The sequence below is a fragment of the Perna viridis genome, chromosome 3 (genome assembly GCF_037379345.1).
Source record: "Perna viridis isolate PV_CMFRI_1.1 ecotype Kerala chromosome 3, ASM3737934v1, whole genome shotgun sequence".
Classification (NCBI taxonomy): domain Eukaryota; kingdom Metazoa; phylum Mollusca; class Bivalvia; order Mytilida; family Mytilidae; genus Perna; species Perna viridis.
Window position 1 is genome coordinate 45,826,259 of NC_142447.1, and position 16,128 is coordinate 45,842,386.

The 16,128-nt window shown below is 33.1% G+C and overlaps 1 protein-coding gene across 2 annotated transcripts in view; it reads left to right on the plus strand.

Moving 5' to 3' along the window:
• The first annotated feature begins 5,212 nt into the window (after positions 1-5,212).
• The window catches only part of LOC148622484 (ATP-dependent chromatin remodeler CHD1-like), a 42,481-nt gene continuing 31,565 nt past the window's right edge, over positions 5,213-16,128 (plus strand). For both annotated transcript variants that reach the window (XM_088572474.1, XM_088572475.1), the window contains exons 1-5: positions 5,213-5,351; positions 13,419-13,540; positions 14,052-14,259; positions 14,503-14,583; positions 14,979-15,034. In XM_088572474.1, coding sequence (XP_088428600.1) covers positions 5,343-5,351; positions 13,419-13,540; positions 14,052-14,259; positions 14,503-14,583; positions 14,979-15,034 — 476 coding nt within the window. In that variant the 5' untranslated portion in view covers positions 5,213-5,342. The remainder of the gene's footprint in view (positions 5,352-13,418; positions 13,541-14,051; positions 14,260-14,502; positions 14,584-14,978; positions 15,035-16,128) is intronic.

Here is a 16,128-nt window from a genome sequence, read left to right on the forward strand (position 1 = left end):
TAAGCAGAGTGAGCTACATGTCATTATCATGTATAGTGAACAGTCCTATTCCAAGTTCTTTTAAAAAATCTTGCTCTAAGTCTCAGGTCAGTAGCAGATGCATAGGGTGCAGACCAGGTGTGTAGTTGTAATGCTCTCCCTAAAATTTGGGAAAATATTTTTTTTTGTATGAAAAAGTGTTTTTTTTATAAGTTCTACTTAAGCGCTTGTCTTTCTCATATCTGCACTAATACTTATCATGCCTCATAATCCAAAATCCTGGATCTTCCAGCACAGACTAATCCTGAAAAATTTTCTTAGCTCTGTATAAACTAAATCTCTTTTGACGACATTCTAATAAGGACATAGAAGTATTCTTAGAAGGCAGGTGTGGTTGAATGTTCCTTACCTCCTGTGTACTGGGTTGGACAATAGCTGAAAAGGAGGTATGAAAACAAGGGTTGTGAAGGCAAGGGGCCAGGAGCCATTTCCGTTCTGGACGAAAATGGCTCTTCTAAATGAAAATTATAGTTTCTTAACAAATGGTCCTTTCAAATTATGAATATTTTCAAAAGTCATGAAAATGCTATCTTCTAAAAATTAACATCACAACTGTTGCGAAAGTGTACTTCAATGTAAGATATTCGTTCGTTCATTAATATTTTTTATAATTGAAGTATGCACATGTACTGCCTAGCGTTATCTCCTTTCAAATGCAGGTATTGCAGAGTTCTAAATAAATGACATACCTGTATTCTGAACATGAACATACATGTATAGGATACACATGGTTATCACTGCTACAATATTCTGATTATTTTTTTTCTTACTAAATTCTGAAAGAAAGTATGCAAAAATATAATATCAGCATGTTCAAACTTGATTCCCCCACCCCGAACAGTAAATTGAGCAGATACTTTGAAAAATCACATTGTCTTAATTAGACAATGGGACATTTTTCACTCTGGTGGGATTGTTTTCACTGACTTATTCACCATATCCGTTTTCATTGTACATGCAAGCAAAGGTGACGTACTGGACTTGGGAATCTACAAAATTTTCATAAAAAAAAAGAGAACACATTCTTACCATTTATTTGTTCACGTGGAGGAGGTTCGAATCAAACTTGAGTTTAGCAAGACCAGAATAAGTAGTGAAATATTCTAGGACATTAAAAGGCTTAGGCCATCCTAAGAAAATTGTTGGTTTGCTGTTAATTGACCACCACAAGTTGCCACTTGCTCATGAATAAAAACTTTTTTCAAAAAAAAAAATTAAAAATCATTTATATGACATTTTATTTTTCATTGTCAACAGTGACATTTTGGGGGCTAGAAGCTGTTTTGAATCTTTCAATTATAGAACACAGTTAATTACAAGTACATACGTGTGGTAGTAACCATACCCAAATTACATGTAGTGGGTAAACAACAATTTACTAATTTTCATATAGTGTCCTTTAATTACAGTGTAGGTAAAAAATCAAAAGTCATCAGATTTTTTTTATATATAAATGACTTTGATAATCAGATGATTCTAGCTGCTTCTCAAATGGAAAGAAGTGGTTGTTTCTAGAGGTTACTTCGGACACAAGGTAAGACATTTTTTACATACCTTTATTATTTTATAAATATAATATGTACAATATACAGTTGAATAACATTTTGTTGTTAATTTTGGGGTTCTTCATTGGATTTGATTTTTGTGATTTAGTTGATCAAACCCAGCAAGAAATTTAGAAAAGAAGGCACATAAGTGCATCAAAGTTAAATTTTGGGTAAAGTGGATAAAATGCTGTTGTACATTTAATTGGACTTCAGCATTTTGATGCACATTAACTTGGTGAGAATGAAAATCTTGAGATGAAAGAGACCATATAGATTGAAATGAATTCCTGCAACCTTAACTCTTCAGTGACAATAAAAAAGAGGAGGTTGATAAGCCCTCCTGTTGGCATACCATGACACTAATGCTTTAAAGATTACACTACTTGTTCAATTAATCTTATGCAGTATTGTTTAATGACATGAAAAAAGTGATTAAAAGCTTTATTTGATGAATATATTTGTGGTTATCAGTTACCTTCTTGTTTTATTGGGTTACCTGGTATGCAAGATATATCATGAGATTTTACCATTCTTATTCAAATAAAGTGTGTTCAATGATATTACATTTATTTTCCTTAAATTACCTCAGAAATAAGGCTGTTTCTCCCAGTGAAAGTTTCCCAACTTTTGCAAGAGATGGCTAAAGTGTCCCAAATGAGAAATTATTTTCCAACAGTATTAATAGTCAGAGTGCATGATATTGTGTTTTTGTTCAATATTACACTGAATAATTATTCATGTCTTTTCTTTTTCTTGTTTTCTTCTCTAAGATAACTTATTTGAGAGATTACAAATTCAAAGTTTTTTTTATGTTGTTCCATATTGCCCAATTCAAACTGGACGGTCGGTGGAATAAATTTGTATTAAAAGCCAACAATATCACTGATGTTATTAATCAGGCCAAATTTTTTATGGCTCTGCACAAGACCTGCCAAAACGTTAAACTGGGGGTCGGTATCTTAGGCAACTTAAATCGGTTACGACATGAATCAAAGCTAATACCTTTTCAATCAATATTGAGCTATTAGTCCAATTGATGTTTTCTTAATATAAGCAACAATATATCTGAAACAAATCAGTTTCTACATGAAAAGAGAAACGTGCCTAGCCGCTTACTCCCGGTGTCATTTGATGAAGATTCGTATATCCGATGGAAATCCCAGCCCATACCAATATGTTTTTACATTGTCATAATTACGGATAACGTCATAATAAATAACCTGTGAAGAGCCATTTTGAAACGAATGCTTATTTAACGTAATTACATGAGAGTTATAGCTCTGTACAAATGTTTGTTTCTATTTGTTTTGAATATTTTATTATCTAATATTGTACAAGTAGCCGGAAGGATTGAACTTTTATTCCAGACCACAATAACAAAGACTTTTACCAGTTAATCGTGCATCTATGTTTTGTATTGACCTGTGTTTGATCGTTGTTTATATGTAGTCGACGATCAATCATTGTGTCTTGCAAACAGTGCATGTGGTTCCGGAGGTGCCTGTTACTGAGAACTGTGTTTATTGGGAGCTGCTACTCGACAAGTCTGGCCGAAACCTGAAATAAGTTAGCTGATGTATTGCTCAATCCCGTTGTTTTCCGAGTATTTTTTTTTTTTCGATACGAACCTAATTTTGAATTATACATTTGCTTTGTTCAATTTTTCGATGTCAGTCTTTTCGGCGAAATTTCGTATAGTCGCGTAACATTGATGTAATGTCGGCCGATATTAAAGGAAAGAACAGACAGACATGTCGTCTGATTATCCCAGCTCTATCTCGTGGACATCAAGATTTGCTTCCGGTTTTGTTTTGCTTATAACTTGAACATTAATGATTATGTCTTCCGGTTCCGGTAATCGAATTCAAAAAAAAAATTGTCTTCTTTGACCAATAATTGACTTCTGTAATCGATATTTCAAAGTCGCGGCAGCAGCCCGAGGTAAAAGTGAATCTTGTATCGGAAGCAATCGATTTGGTTCATAATGAGATCGATCGGCATTTTGATCTTATTGCGCGACACCAACTTTCCCTCGACGTTCGTAAATTTAGGACCTATTAACATAATTCTTCATTCTTTTTTTCTGTGTATCTATTATATAGTCGTCAGAATTTTAATTCAGGCGCGTCATTTCTTAGTCGACGAAATTTACACTTCAGATATCACGGATCAATCAACGAATCGCGTCAAATCGGGAAATATTTGCGCGCTTTATGGACGTTAACATATATTTTGAAGAAGATTCAATATACGGTGTAATAATAATGATCGGTTAATGATCGATAATTCGCGTTTGCGTTCGGTATTATCGGACAAGAAGTTTTTTCACGATATTGACGAGAGTTTTATTATTAGGTAACCGCTGTTACGCGGTGATGCTCTTGTCTTTCAAGTGTTTTTTTTTTTCGACAGGAACCTAATTTTGAGTTTTTCGATGTCTGTCTTTTCGGCGAAATTCCGTATAGTTGACATCATGTCTGTCAATTTTACAGGGTAGAATGCTGATCGATTTGCAGTCTGATTATTTTTCGTCCGGTTTCGTCAAATTTTAACTGCTTGTCTAGTAAATAATCGTTGGCTACAGAAACAATAATGGAGAATTTTGACACAAAACATTGTTGCCAAAAGACGAATCCAGATCCTGGAGATTTAAAGGGAATGCTTACGAACATGAATGTCCACTGTTACAAAACATTCTGTGGACTTCATGATCGTTGCAAAGCCCGCCTCATTTTCTGCAGTACATGCAATAACAGTTTGACGCCATACCATAGCGTGCACTGGTGATTTCACTATCCACTAGAAGGTTAGTTAACCTATATGTCAGTATAAAAAGTAACACTTGCATGGTGTAATTTTTCTACAAAACAAGTGAGGGGACTCCTGTTAGGCCTTAAATAGATATTTAGTAATAAATTTGCATTTTCGGAAATTTAGTTCTTGCATTAATGTGTCAAGAATAAAAAAATGTGTTAAGCACTTGTTCTATTAATGTTTTTCTTTTGAATTATTTTGACTAAATGAAAGTAACTTGCTTTATTACTATTTTTTTTTTGTTTTTTGTTTGTTTTTGTTTTTTGTTTTTGCTGAAGATATAATTAGTTGCTAGGAGAATTAAGCCCATATTCCTTCGAAACTTTAAAATGTGAATATCAGATGCGCCTTCTATTCTACAGCTTATTTTACATGGTAACTAGTTGACAATAGATTACGAGCATCGATGAAATAGGGAGAAGAAATAAGGCAATCGTCTTACTGAAAACAAATATTGTATTGGCTTGGTCTTACCCATGATGCTTTGCAAAAACAGGCACATTGTAGTGGCCATATTGAGTGCGTCTGGAGACCTATATTTGGTCCGAATTTGTGACACTTGTCTGCCAATATTTTTGAGTTTCGCCTAGGATTTTGATGATTTATTATTATTTTAAATAGCTTATTCAAAACAATATAAAATCATTTTTCTTTTGAAAACATTTGTGCGAGTATTAAATGTCGGTTGTAAACAGGCATATGGTGCGTTGTTCATTAGATATTGAACTTGACATTAACTGGACTTAACTAATTCATAGGTCTAGTAAGACTGTTTTACACAGAATTTTCTGTTTAAATTTTTGTGACAACAGTAAAGGAGTGTTTTTGAATAGGAAAATCGGAATGACGTGGTCTTAATCACGTGACCTACCAGGAATTTGTTCTTAGCCGGGGACGGCAGTTGAGAACTTGTCGTGTTTACATGCACTATGACCACGTGAAATGGATAAGGTTGGTCAACAATTGTTTTGATTTTGTATTTTATGATAATATATATTTGTATTAACAGAGTATAAAGCGTTGTCGTTTGAAATAATCGTGCAAGATACAAAATGCCGTCGCTGCAAAATTTAGCCGCCATCTTGATTATTTTTTCTTTGTTCTGGACTTAGAAGTTGTTAGAAATATCTAGCTAGTATAGGGCTGTACATACATTTATTACCTCGTTTATAATGAATCAACTTCAAATATAGCCCTGTGAAGTGAATGAATATGTTTTTTGCTGTGAACAATTTAAAAAAAATACGTATTAATACACGAAATTACGAAGAATTTCAGCAAGTCTCTCTCGTAATGCAGTACCCTCTGGTAGTTAAGGTTGACTAAAAACATCATAATAAAGTATGAACCAGTCAATTACTCCTCTTTTAAGCTTCTGTATGCCTCTAACCTTACTTTGTCCTTGAAATTTTCAAATTTCTCGATGGACCCATTTTCATAAATTTATATTCTTTTTCACTTCTTATTCCTTTCAACCCATTTGATTTATAATGATTAAGCACGGTAGACCTGGATACCTTTTGTCCTTGTTGTATTTTGACTGAATTTGAGTGTTGTTCTTAAATGAAGACCAGATTCCTTTTAAAAGAAATATATTTTGTGTAGATTTAAACAGAAAATTTGACAAAATAAAACATTAATTTGAACATGTGTATTTCAGCAACATATGCCTACTCATACCATTTTATTTGTCTTTATGTAGCAAGCTTTGCTAATGCAATTTGTTGTTGTGTATAACTGAAGTCTTGTAACCATGGCTAATTGAAGTGTTCTAAGTCCTTTTATTAGATGAGAACTTCATGAACATAAACATGATAATTTTTGGTGAATCTGTCTCTTGTCATGTCATTTTATTTGACAATTGTCATTGTGATATGCAAACAGCTGTGAGCATTCTTCAAAAGTATGTAACTTGCAAAAGCTCCAATGGTTTATAAAAGCCTCCACACAAAAAGAACTCAATCCACAAGATGTAGAATTCAGGATTCTGAGCACTAACTTCCTGGTCAATATTAAGATAAATAATAATTTCTCGTTTTGATCATTTTTCATTTAAATGGCAACTACTTGCAGAAATGTTTGTTTTCACATAGACTAGCAAGTAGTTGGTATTTACGTCAGTCATTGCATTAAATAAATTTTCCCTTAGACTTGATTTATATCTCATTGGAGACTGAACAATTCAGTTCAACATTCCCCCTACCCCCCAAAAAAAACATCTTGAAAATTTGGTAGGGATACCCTCATGGAGTTGAGGTAAATACCCCCATTCTTGAGTTGAAACTAATAAATTGTTTACATAGCATATGTAACAAAAAAGTGATAAATATCCTATGATATAGGGAAGGTCCACTTATAAGGACAAAAACCTTACTTTTATTTCTAAAACCAGACTAATGTGTACACTATTAACAGAACCATTGTCTTAAAAAAACTGTATAGTACATGTATGTCACGCTTATATTTTCTGTATTTGGCATGCAGTAATTGGGACATTCGGTTTGACATTAATAAAACTTCTGTCCAACCGAACACATTTATGCTGGACCAAACTTTTTGCGGGAAAAGAAACTAACACCACAGGAGGCAATAGGTGATACCTTTTGAGTAGAATTTCTATTATATTTGTTCATGTTTTATTTGTTCTTTGTCATCACTTGTTTGGTACACGTACGTTTTTATTTTAATTTGTTACAATGATGTACTTAAGGATCAAAACATGTGAAAATCATGACATTACCCATGACTTTATTTTAGAGCCATGGCCTTTCTGACTCCCAATCACTGTCATATCCTCTTATTTTTCTTCTTTTTTTGTATTCTTTTTTTCTTTCGGCTGTATTAGAGACATTTTTTCTTTTTTTTCCAAATTATCAAAAAGAGACATGGCATGTTTGTATTTTCATGTGGTGGTTCCCTATATATTTTACACGACACCCCCATGTATATTGACTAAGTATCGCAAGATTTCATTGGATGTTATTACTGAGCGACCAATCAAATCACATCATACAAATAGGAAAACCATACTGGTGTCATATGAAATAATTGCCAGATATTCGGTTTGATGGTAAAAACGGAACTATCGGCTGACGCAAATATTACCAAACTGGTCCAGGCTCTAATTTTGATTCTTTCTTTGGATTTTGTTTCGCTCCAGTCGGACTGTCACAGGCCAATATCTTGATCCAATGCAAGTTTAAGCAGACAAGCATTTTGTTTCCTGTACAATATATTGTCTGTCATTTTGATAGCATTTTGACAAACATGTCCTTTATAGTTATCACTTGGTCATACTTATCAATCTTTGTATAAAATAAGGTCTTATTTCATGATGTATCACGTTGATGTGTCTAAGTTCACATAAAAACTTCCAAAGGAAGCCACATATGGACGATTAACATAATTTCAACTGAGAGTCCAATCTAAACAGGACTTCATTACAATATTGTCAATGAAACCAGTTCTAGCTATAGCTGTACATTACATACTTGGTGATCAATGCAAATTGTTCACATCATACATCATTACTATTGACCTGTTTCATTTTCAAACATTTCATTATACAAATCTAAGCACTTCCAATATCACCTAGTTAACATTTCAATGCAGAATACATTACAAACCAGTATGCATGTGTTAAATGCAATCTGGTTTACTATACAACTGAGTAAACAGGAAAAATGGTCCGACTTGGTCAGACAACTTGAAAAAATCTTTCAAACTAACCATTAATGATAATAAAAAAAGACAGTATGCATTGTTTATTTGGATTATGTGTCAATATTGGTACGGTAAGTTAACTCATTATTCATGTTAAATAATATATGCGTAATGTGATTTGTGTTGTCTTTTGCATTAATTTCCTCCCTTTGTGCTGCGGTTAATTTGTCCCTATTAGCCTGAAGTGTGTCCAATGAGCTTGTGATTGCGATCATTAAAAAATAAGAAAAACATGCACATAAAGTTACAAAAAAACTAGATGAACATGTTTGCTTTCTTTCAAATCGCACGTTAGATAATCATTTTCTTGAAGCATGCCGTCTACTAAATGTTATTTTGCATCCAAATATTGTGAAATACATCTAATCTAAGTAATTTGAGGTATTCCATTAATATTTTGTTGTATTGGGTTACATATTTCTTTGACAGTACAGCCACTCATTTAATAGAAATTGTTAACGGTAAAGTTGCTAAAAGCCATGTGAGCTATTGTCATCATTTTGGGTCTGTCGTTTTCATTGTTGTCCTTTAACTTTTTCAAACATCTTCTTCTATGAAACTATTGGACATATTGTAACTGAACTTTGCATGTATTTTCCTGTGGGTATTTTTAACAATCCATGTGTTGGATTTTTTGATCTGACGAAAATCATGGCAGTCATTACTAAAAATAGACCATATGAGTCAAATTGCAGAATTTTGCAAATAAATGGAAAACAGTTGGGTTTAGCTATAATCTGGTTGGAGTAAAATTGTTCAACTTGATGGGATGGACATAAGCTGGAATTTTCAGAAAGATCTGTTAAAGAGTATTCGAGTTACTGGTCATGGAAACTCCATTTATGCGCGGCACTAATTAGATGTCAAGGCATTTGGCTACCTTAAGCAAGTCATAGTTACAGTACCTAATACTGACTCTTGCAAAAGCTATTTGAACATTTGATGAATTATATCAGAATATTTTCATATTATTACCAAAATTTTCTATTGTCATTATGGTATGAATTCGAAACTTTAGCTTTGTGAAACTTTCAGCCTGTTATAAACCTCATACTTCTGTAATATTATATATGAATATTAATCTATTTATTTTATTGTTATATTTGAGATATTAATAATTGATAGTGCTTCATAAGCCTCTAAAGGCTGGTCATTAAGTGTATAAGGTTAGAAATTTAAGGAGTGATTATGTAATAAATGCTACTGATCATTATGTCATGTATGTAGTACACGTACATTTATCAGGCTGCACTTATAAATAAAATTCTGTCCATGTACTTCCACTGTTTACCACCCGTCTTCACTTTGACATTCAGAGCACTGAGAAGAAATCATATTGCATCAACATTTGGTGACGGTCATCATGGTGCTGTGTTTTAATTAGATGCTCTCATGTGATTAAGGGATTCTTGTGACAATAGTAGTACAGTAACAGAGTTGTTGGAATCTTTTTCAATGTTGGATGGACAATGGGTCCTGCAGACATTGACAATTGATAGGACCCATCAAATTCAGACCTGACTTTTTTCTATGATTTTTACTAAATAAGAAATACTAATCTCTGATGTGTTAAGATAAAACATACTATTCATATCATGATTGAAACAGTCTCTGAAAAACGGTTACAGTATAGCCCTGTACCATGTGAACTGGGATGGAGATTGCACAATTACATGTGTTTGATGGATTGATAACGGCAAATGAAATAGAACCTGGACATGCTACTTTTATAACTAGACACAAGGTTGATGATAGAATAATAGTTACTCTGCTGATTGTACTTGTCACAGAAGACACTTTATTTCTTTTTTTTATTAAAGTTTAGTCCCTTGCAATTGACCACCACATTTGTTATTTTATAAACAAAAATTCGGGATTGATATTGTATGGGTCAGAATGCTTTTAGGATGAAGTAGCATACCTGCGGACATGTGGAATACAAACTTCTGGTTTCTAGTCTACGTTCAGATCAGGGGTAACAGTAAAAATTAGGTAATAGGTAAATAAATACTAGTATATGTTTGTAACTTAAGTACTTGTAGCTGATTGGTTAATATCGGACTGAACTCCTGTGATAACAACTACCAGACGTCCAGTCTGACAGAGTCGAAATTTCTACCAGATCTGATGCCCAATTTGTCCTTCAGTCCAATTGGTGGAAAGGATTTTGACAACTCTGCATTAGGGTCAAGAGTCCAGCTTAAATTTCCATAAATATTTAACCACATGGTATGCAGTTAAATTTGCCCAATTTTAATACTTCTTTAAAGTGAAAAACATCACTGCCTGGGTAGATAGGTAGTTTTGATTTAGCAGTTAATTCTTTTCTAACAATCACAGCAATGCGTCAAGAACAAAATTAATCCAATGAATGCAATGAATGTGGTGAGCATACAAGGAAAAAATACTCCAAATTAATATTGCGATAACACTGACAGGAAAAAATACAAGTAAAAAAGTGTCCTACCCTTCACTGATGCCCCATCCTTTTCAATTACTAGCTGGAGCGCTGTCTTGTCTTCCCCTCTTACAAAGCCCAAATTTGTTAGGGTGACATTGTTTTTTCCTGTCCATCTGTCACACTTTTGTAAGCACAACTGCTCACTAACTACTGAACCCAATTTCGTGAAACTTTGTAGGTACATGTAGTTAGGACATGATATGTAGTTGTGCATATTGCTAGGAATTTATGATCTGTTTTTTTGTGGAAGTGAAATTGAAATTTAGCTCTAAAACTGATCATAAGCACTACTCATCAGAAACTAGCAAACTATTTTTTATGTAACTTTGTAGGTAGTGAGGACACAATATGTACATATAATTAGGCATATTGATAAAAAAAACACATCTCATGCACCACATTAAAAGAAGAGCTATTCTCAAGGATTGAAATTTTCATGAATAAGAACAATTTAGCCACTTTGTATGAGGGGAGGCATATCAGTTGTGCATTCAGGAAATTAAGTACAAAGGGGCATAACTCCCACAAAATTCCTGTTATGGAGAGATAGATTCATTATATGATATCATAATGAACTCATTGTCTTCCCCAGAAGTTTGAGAGTATTTGGGATTTTTACCATTAGCTTTTAATATGAGGGGCACTTCAGGGATAAAAATTAGCAATAGCCCATGGCCACTAGATTTTTAGCTGAGCTACCAAATATTTGGGTAAAATTTAGTTGAATATGTAGAAAATTTTAAACAAAAATATAGTCTGGACGACCAACTTGTATTTCCAAATTTTAGCCACGGATTTGAATGGTAATGCAAGGGGGATTTTATAATTACCTAATTATATCCCCTGCAAAGGTATAATGTTTTTGACCCATCAGTCCATTTTCAGTTTTCTGGACCATTTTAGGAAATGCTTGCAGATATTGACATGATTTTTATAAATTCACCATGATAAGTTACAGGTCAAGGTTATGTTTCATTCCGCTCCGATGATTTTTATGGAAATTACGGACCTTGAAATTAGCAAAATTAACAGAAATAACAGTTTTCCAGACTTTTTTTCTAAATGCTTGCAGATATTGACACGATTTTTGGTATATAAGTTCACCATAAGTTACAGGTCAAGTTTATGTTTCGTTCTGCTCCAGTGATTTTGACTGAATTTATGAGCTTTGAACTTAAATTCACTGAAATAAGTTTTCTGGACTTGTTTATATATTGACACGATTTTTAGTATATAAATTCACCATGATAAGTAACAGGACAAGTATTTGTTTGGTTCTGCTTCGATGAATTTTGCCAAAATTACAGGCCTTGAACTTAGCTAAATGCACAGAAATAACGTCTTTTTTTTTTTTGACTTTTTTTCTTGTGCTTGCAGATTATGACATGATTTTTGGTAAGTTACAGGTCAAGTGTATGTTTTGTTCTGCTACGATGATATTTACTTTGGATCAATTGAAACTTCATGAAATCACAGTCTGGAGTTCAAAACTACCATACTGAATAACAGAATTTAGTTAGAAGATAAAAATTAGTGTTTTTTCAGGCATTAGAAAAGATTACAACAAATTAAAATTTAAAAAAGAATTTTTGAAAATGTTTTTTTTTCTTTTTTTATTGGGGTCCTTCTTAATTTATTTTTCTTATGAACAAATTCACTTGAGTATCCAACATGGGGATGTGTGGGGTATGTGAGCGTGCTCACTAAGGTTCTTTAGTTCAAAGTTCTTATAAGTGCATTTGTTCAATATTGCCTCTCTGAAGTCAAATGATGATATACTGCTAGGTCCATTTATTTGATGCGTGAACTGGTGTTATACATTCCATTAAAGAAATATTTCATAGTTAAGTTACAGCTATAGATTTATGTTGCATTTCAGCAGAATGTTTTACACTGTTTCAGACTATGTTGCAAAGACAAGAGAGAGAGTCACTTGGTTCATTTAATTGATAATTTGTATCACAAAACCTATGCCTAGACTTCAAAATTAATGTAATGATTCATTTTCTGTTGTTTGTTATTTCAATGTTGCCTTATGAATTGTACAGATTAAGAACACTTTTGTTTTATGGTGTGAATGTGTAGCAACCCTTTAAGCAATTCGAAAATTTGAACTACATTCTTCTTGTTTTATTATATTTATTTGTTAATAAAGTGCATTGCTTTCTAACTTGCATTGCGATAAAAATATGTTCAAAGACATTTTTCAGGATTGGTTATAAGATTTTACCATATTGAAATGCTTGCTTGTCAAGCACAAATGTTACTGAGCTTGAATATTCTAATTAAAAACAATCCCAGTTGTTTTTCTGGGATTTGAAAATCAGAAAAGTCCGGCATTAATCCAGCAACTACACCTTCTTAAGGGGGGGTTGCTGCCATCCCCTGTCCTGAAATAAACACTGAGACGCAGTACATTTGTCAACAATTCCCAGTTAAAAACTAATACAATTATGTTCATATTTTTGAATGGAGAAAGTTGAAACATGACACAAAATATGTACTTTTAATGAATAGAGTTCACATTTACATCAGAAAATACTATTTGAATAAAAAAGTCATGCATATACATTTTTCCATGGGTTTGCAATAGGTATTACTGGGATTATTTTGATAATACAGGTAATGCAAACCTTGGTAAAATAATATTGTCGATGTCATGTGACAGTTTGTCATGCTAAAAGTTCAAATGTTTTTAAAGTGTTTGTGATATTTAACATTTAATTTTTTTTCTATGTTTGGGTAAAATATGGTATGGACAGGAACCTAATGACACCTACACTATATTTGTGTTGCAAGATAAATTTCCAATTAGTAATTTTTCTTTTACACAGAGTGATTCAGAAGATGATTTTAGCAAACCATTGTTTGGCCGACCAGAGAAAAGTTCGAAGGTCAAAGACAGCTCAGAATCAGGTGAAGATAAAAGTGGATCAGGTTCAGGAAACAATTCAAGGTAAAGTCTAAGGTTCCGGAACTTCTAACTAAGTACGAAACCTTTCTAGCCTTATTAAAGTTAAAAATACAAAGTACCCCTATGCTTTACATCAGAACACTACATGTATAACTACAGAGTTAAAGATTAATATGATTAACAGTACAAAAAGAAACCACCTACATGGTATTTTTAAAGCTTTATTAGTTTGTTTAGTTATACAAAATGATTATACAGTCAAACTTGTATGAAATGACCTTCCAATCATGATCATGGTCACATAAGACTGGTGGTCTTTTTTACAGTTTTTTTTTTTACATACAATGTATAAGCACTACATGGGGATATTTCGATCCAAGTTTTTCAAGACAATTTATTTCTGAAAATAGGAGGTCACCAAGACAGATTTGACTGAACAACACATAAGATGTAGCATTTTGTTTCATATTCTTTCTCAAGAAATATATTAACCATAATTCTATCAGAATTATTTTGCCACTTTTATTTGTAATAAGTTTTGTACTTTTCTTAGTGATTCTGGTTCTGAATCTGATTCTGGAAATAGTAAATCTGGCAGTTCTTCTGAATCTGGAAGTAGCTCAGACAGTGATTCTGGAAGTGGATCAGACTTCGATGATAATGACAATACAAGGCGTGTACCTATGCAAGATGATACAGACTCCCAACAGAGTACACCAGGCAAAAGGGGCAGACCATCTCGCAATGTAGAGTTAAAAGAGGTTTGTCGTCTTAACACATTTTCTTTTCATTTTTTTTTACAAGTAAAACATCTAGTTAAAAGCATTAATATGTTCTATTCTTTCTATGAATATATGTAGTTCTCTATGATTGTCTATATTCAGAAATTGTTCCTTTTATGAAAGCACCATCTTAATATGTGAGCAAGCATGTTATGTTTTTTTTTTTTTTTTGGCATTTGTATACTCTTGTCTAACTGTGTAGGCTGAAATCTTAATTTTCAGATTCTGAGAGAAAACCCTGATTTGTTTGGGCTCAGAAGATCAGGGAGACAGAAGAAAGAACCAATCAGATACAATGCACAGGTAAAATGTGTAACTGGCACAAATAGAATTGATTATTTTTTCTTTGCCTGCTAAATTTCGTAATCTCATTAAGTTGTTTTCAAAAGATGTTTTACATTCATTTTGATCATTTTTTAATGGTCAGTTATGAAATGCTTTCGAGGCTGATACTACTGAAAATACTTGAGTATAAGTTGATCTAAGTCGGATCCCCTTTTCAGTCAAAAATTTCTGGAACCTAGCCTTGACCTGCTTTTAAGTTGGACTGATAGCTGTATCGCTATTATTCCTGAATTACAACGAGTATACCTGTTTGCTTTGATAACTTCAATAAATGTTGAAATAAATAATTACAAACCAGAGTTTGTTTTTATGGTAGTAAGATGTTTTGTACTGTGCCAATAATTTTTTTGTAGGGTGAATCTGAAGAGGATGATGAACCCAGGGGAAGAAGAGGACGGAGGAGAAAAACGTATGTTCTAACAAACCTGAAGAAATCATTCAAGTGCTGACATCATAGAGTACAATTTGTTCACATTACAGGGATACCCCATTTTGTTATACATTTGTTTTTTTTTTTGTTTTTTGTTTTTTGCTTTCCCTTTTTAATTTGACATTTCAGTGAGTTGTTCAACATATCCCCAGCAAACAAAGTTTAGGGGATATATAGGAATCACCCCATCTGTCTGTCTGTTAGTCCATCTGTCCACATTCCTTGAAATTTTATAGCAAGGTTGAGTATCATATGTAGATAAGCACGAAGAAATGTAAATACTTTCGGCACACTTCAAAGGGAGATAATCCAAATTAAATGTTGTACATGTTAAAACCTCCCATTAAAGCAAACTCCTCTTTAACTACTCAAGGGATTTTTAAGAAATTTTAAAGGAAAGTTGGGTTTGATATGTAGATCTGCATGAATGAAGACTCCAAAGGGAGATTCATGTTGGGCAGAAAATCGCGAAAATAGTACCTGTAAAATTGATTTTAAACACTTTTTAACGTTAACCATTTTAGCAACTGCGAAAATGAATCCCCGTGAATGTGTTCACCTGACAGAATCCGTACAAATTAGCGAAAATTGATACGTTTACAGAAATCCAAATTATGAGTTTTACATGTTACAACCTCATAAGCGCAATTTCTCCTAAACCTTTAAGGGATTTTGATAAAATGTTATAGGAAAGTTGGGTATTATATGTAGATGTGCATGGAGGAATATAAATACTCGCAGTGGACTCAAAAGGGAGATAATCCAAATTAAGGGTTTTACATGTTACAACCTCATAAGTATAACTCCTCCTTAACCACTAAAGGGATTTAAGAAATTGTATGAGAAGGTCAAGCATCATATGTCGATTTTTTGCATAAAGGAACATAGTTACTGTCGGAGGACTCCAAGGGGAGATTATCCCTGGGTTGTGCATGTTAATGCCTCGAAAATGCAACTCCTCCTAAATCCCTTGAGGGATTTTGATCTTATAAGAAGGTTGGGTATGATATGTAGATATGCATGAGGAAATATACTTTAAATTACTGTTGGATGACTCCAATGGGAAATAATTC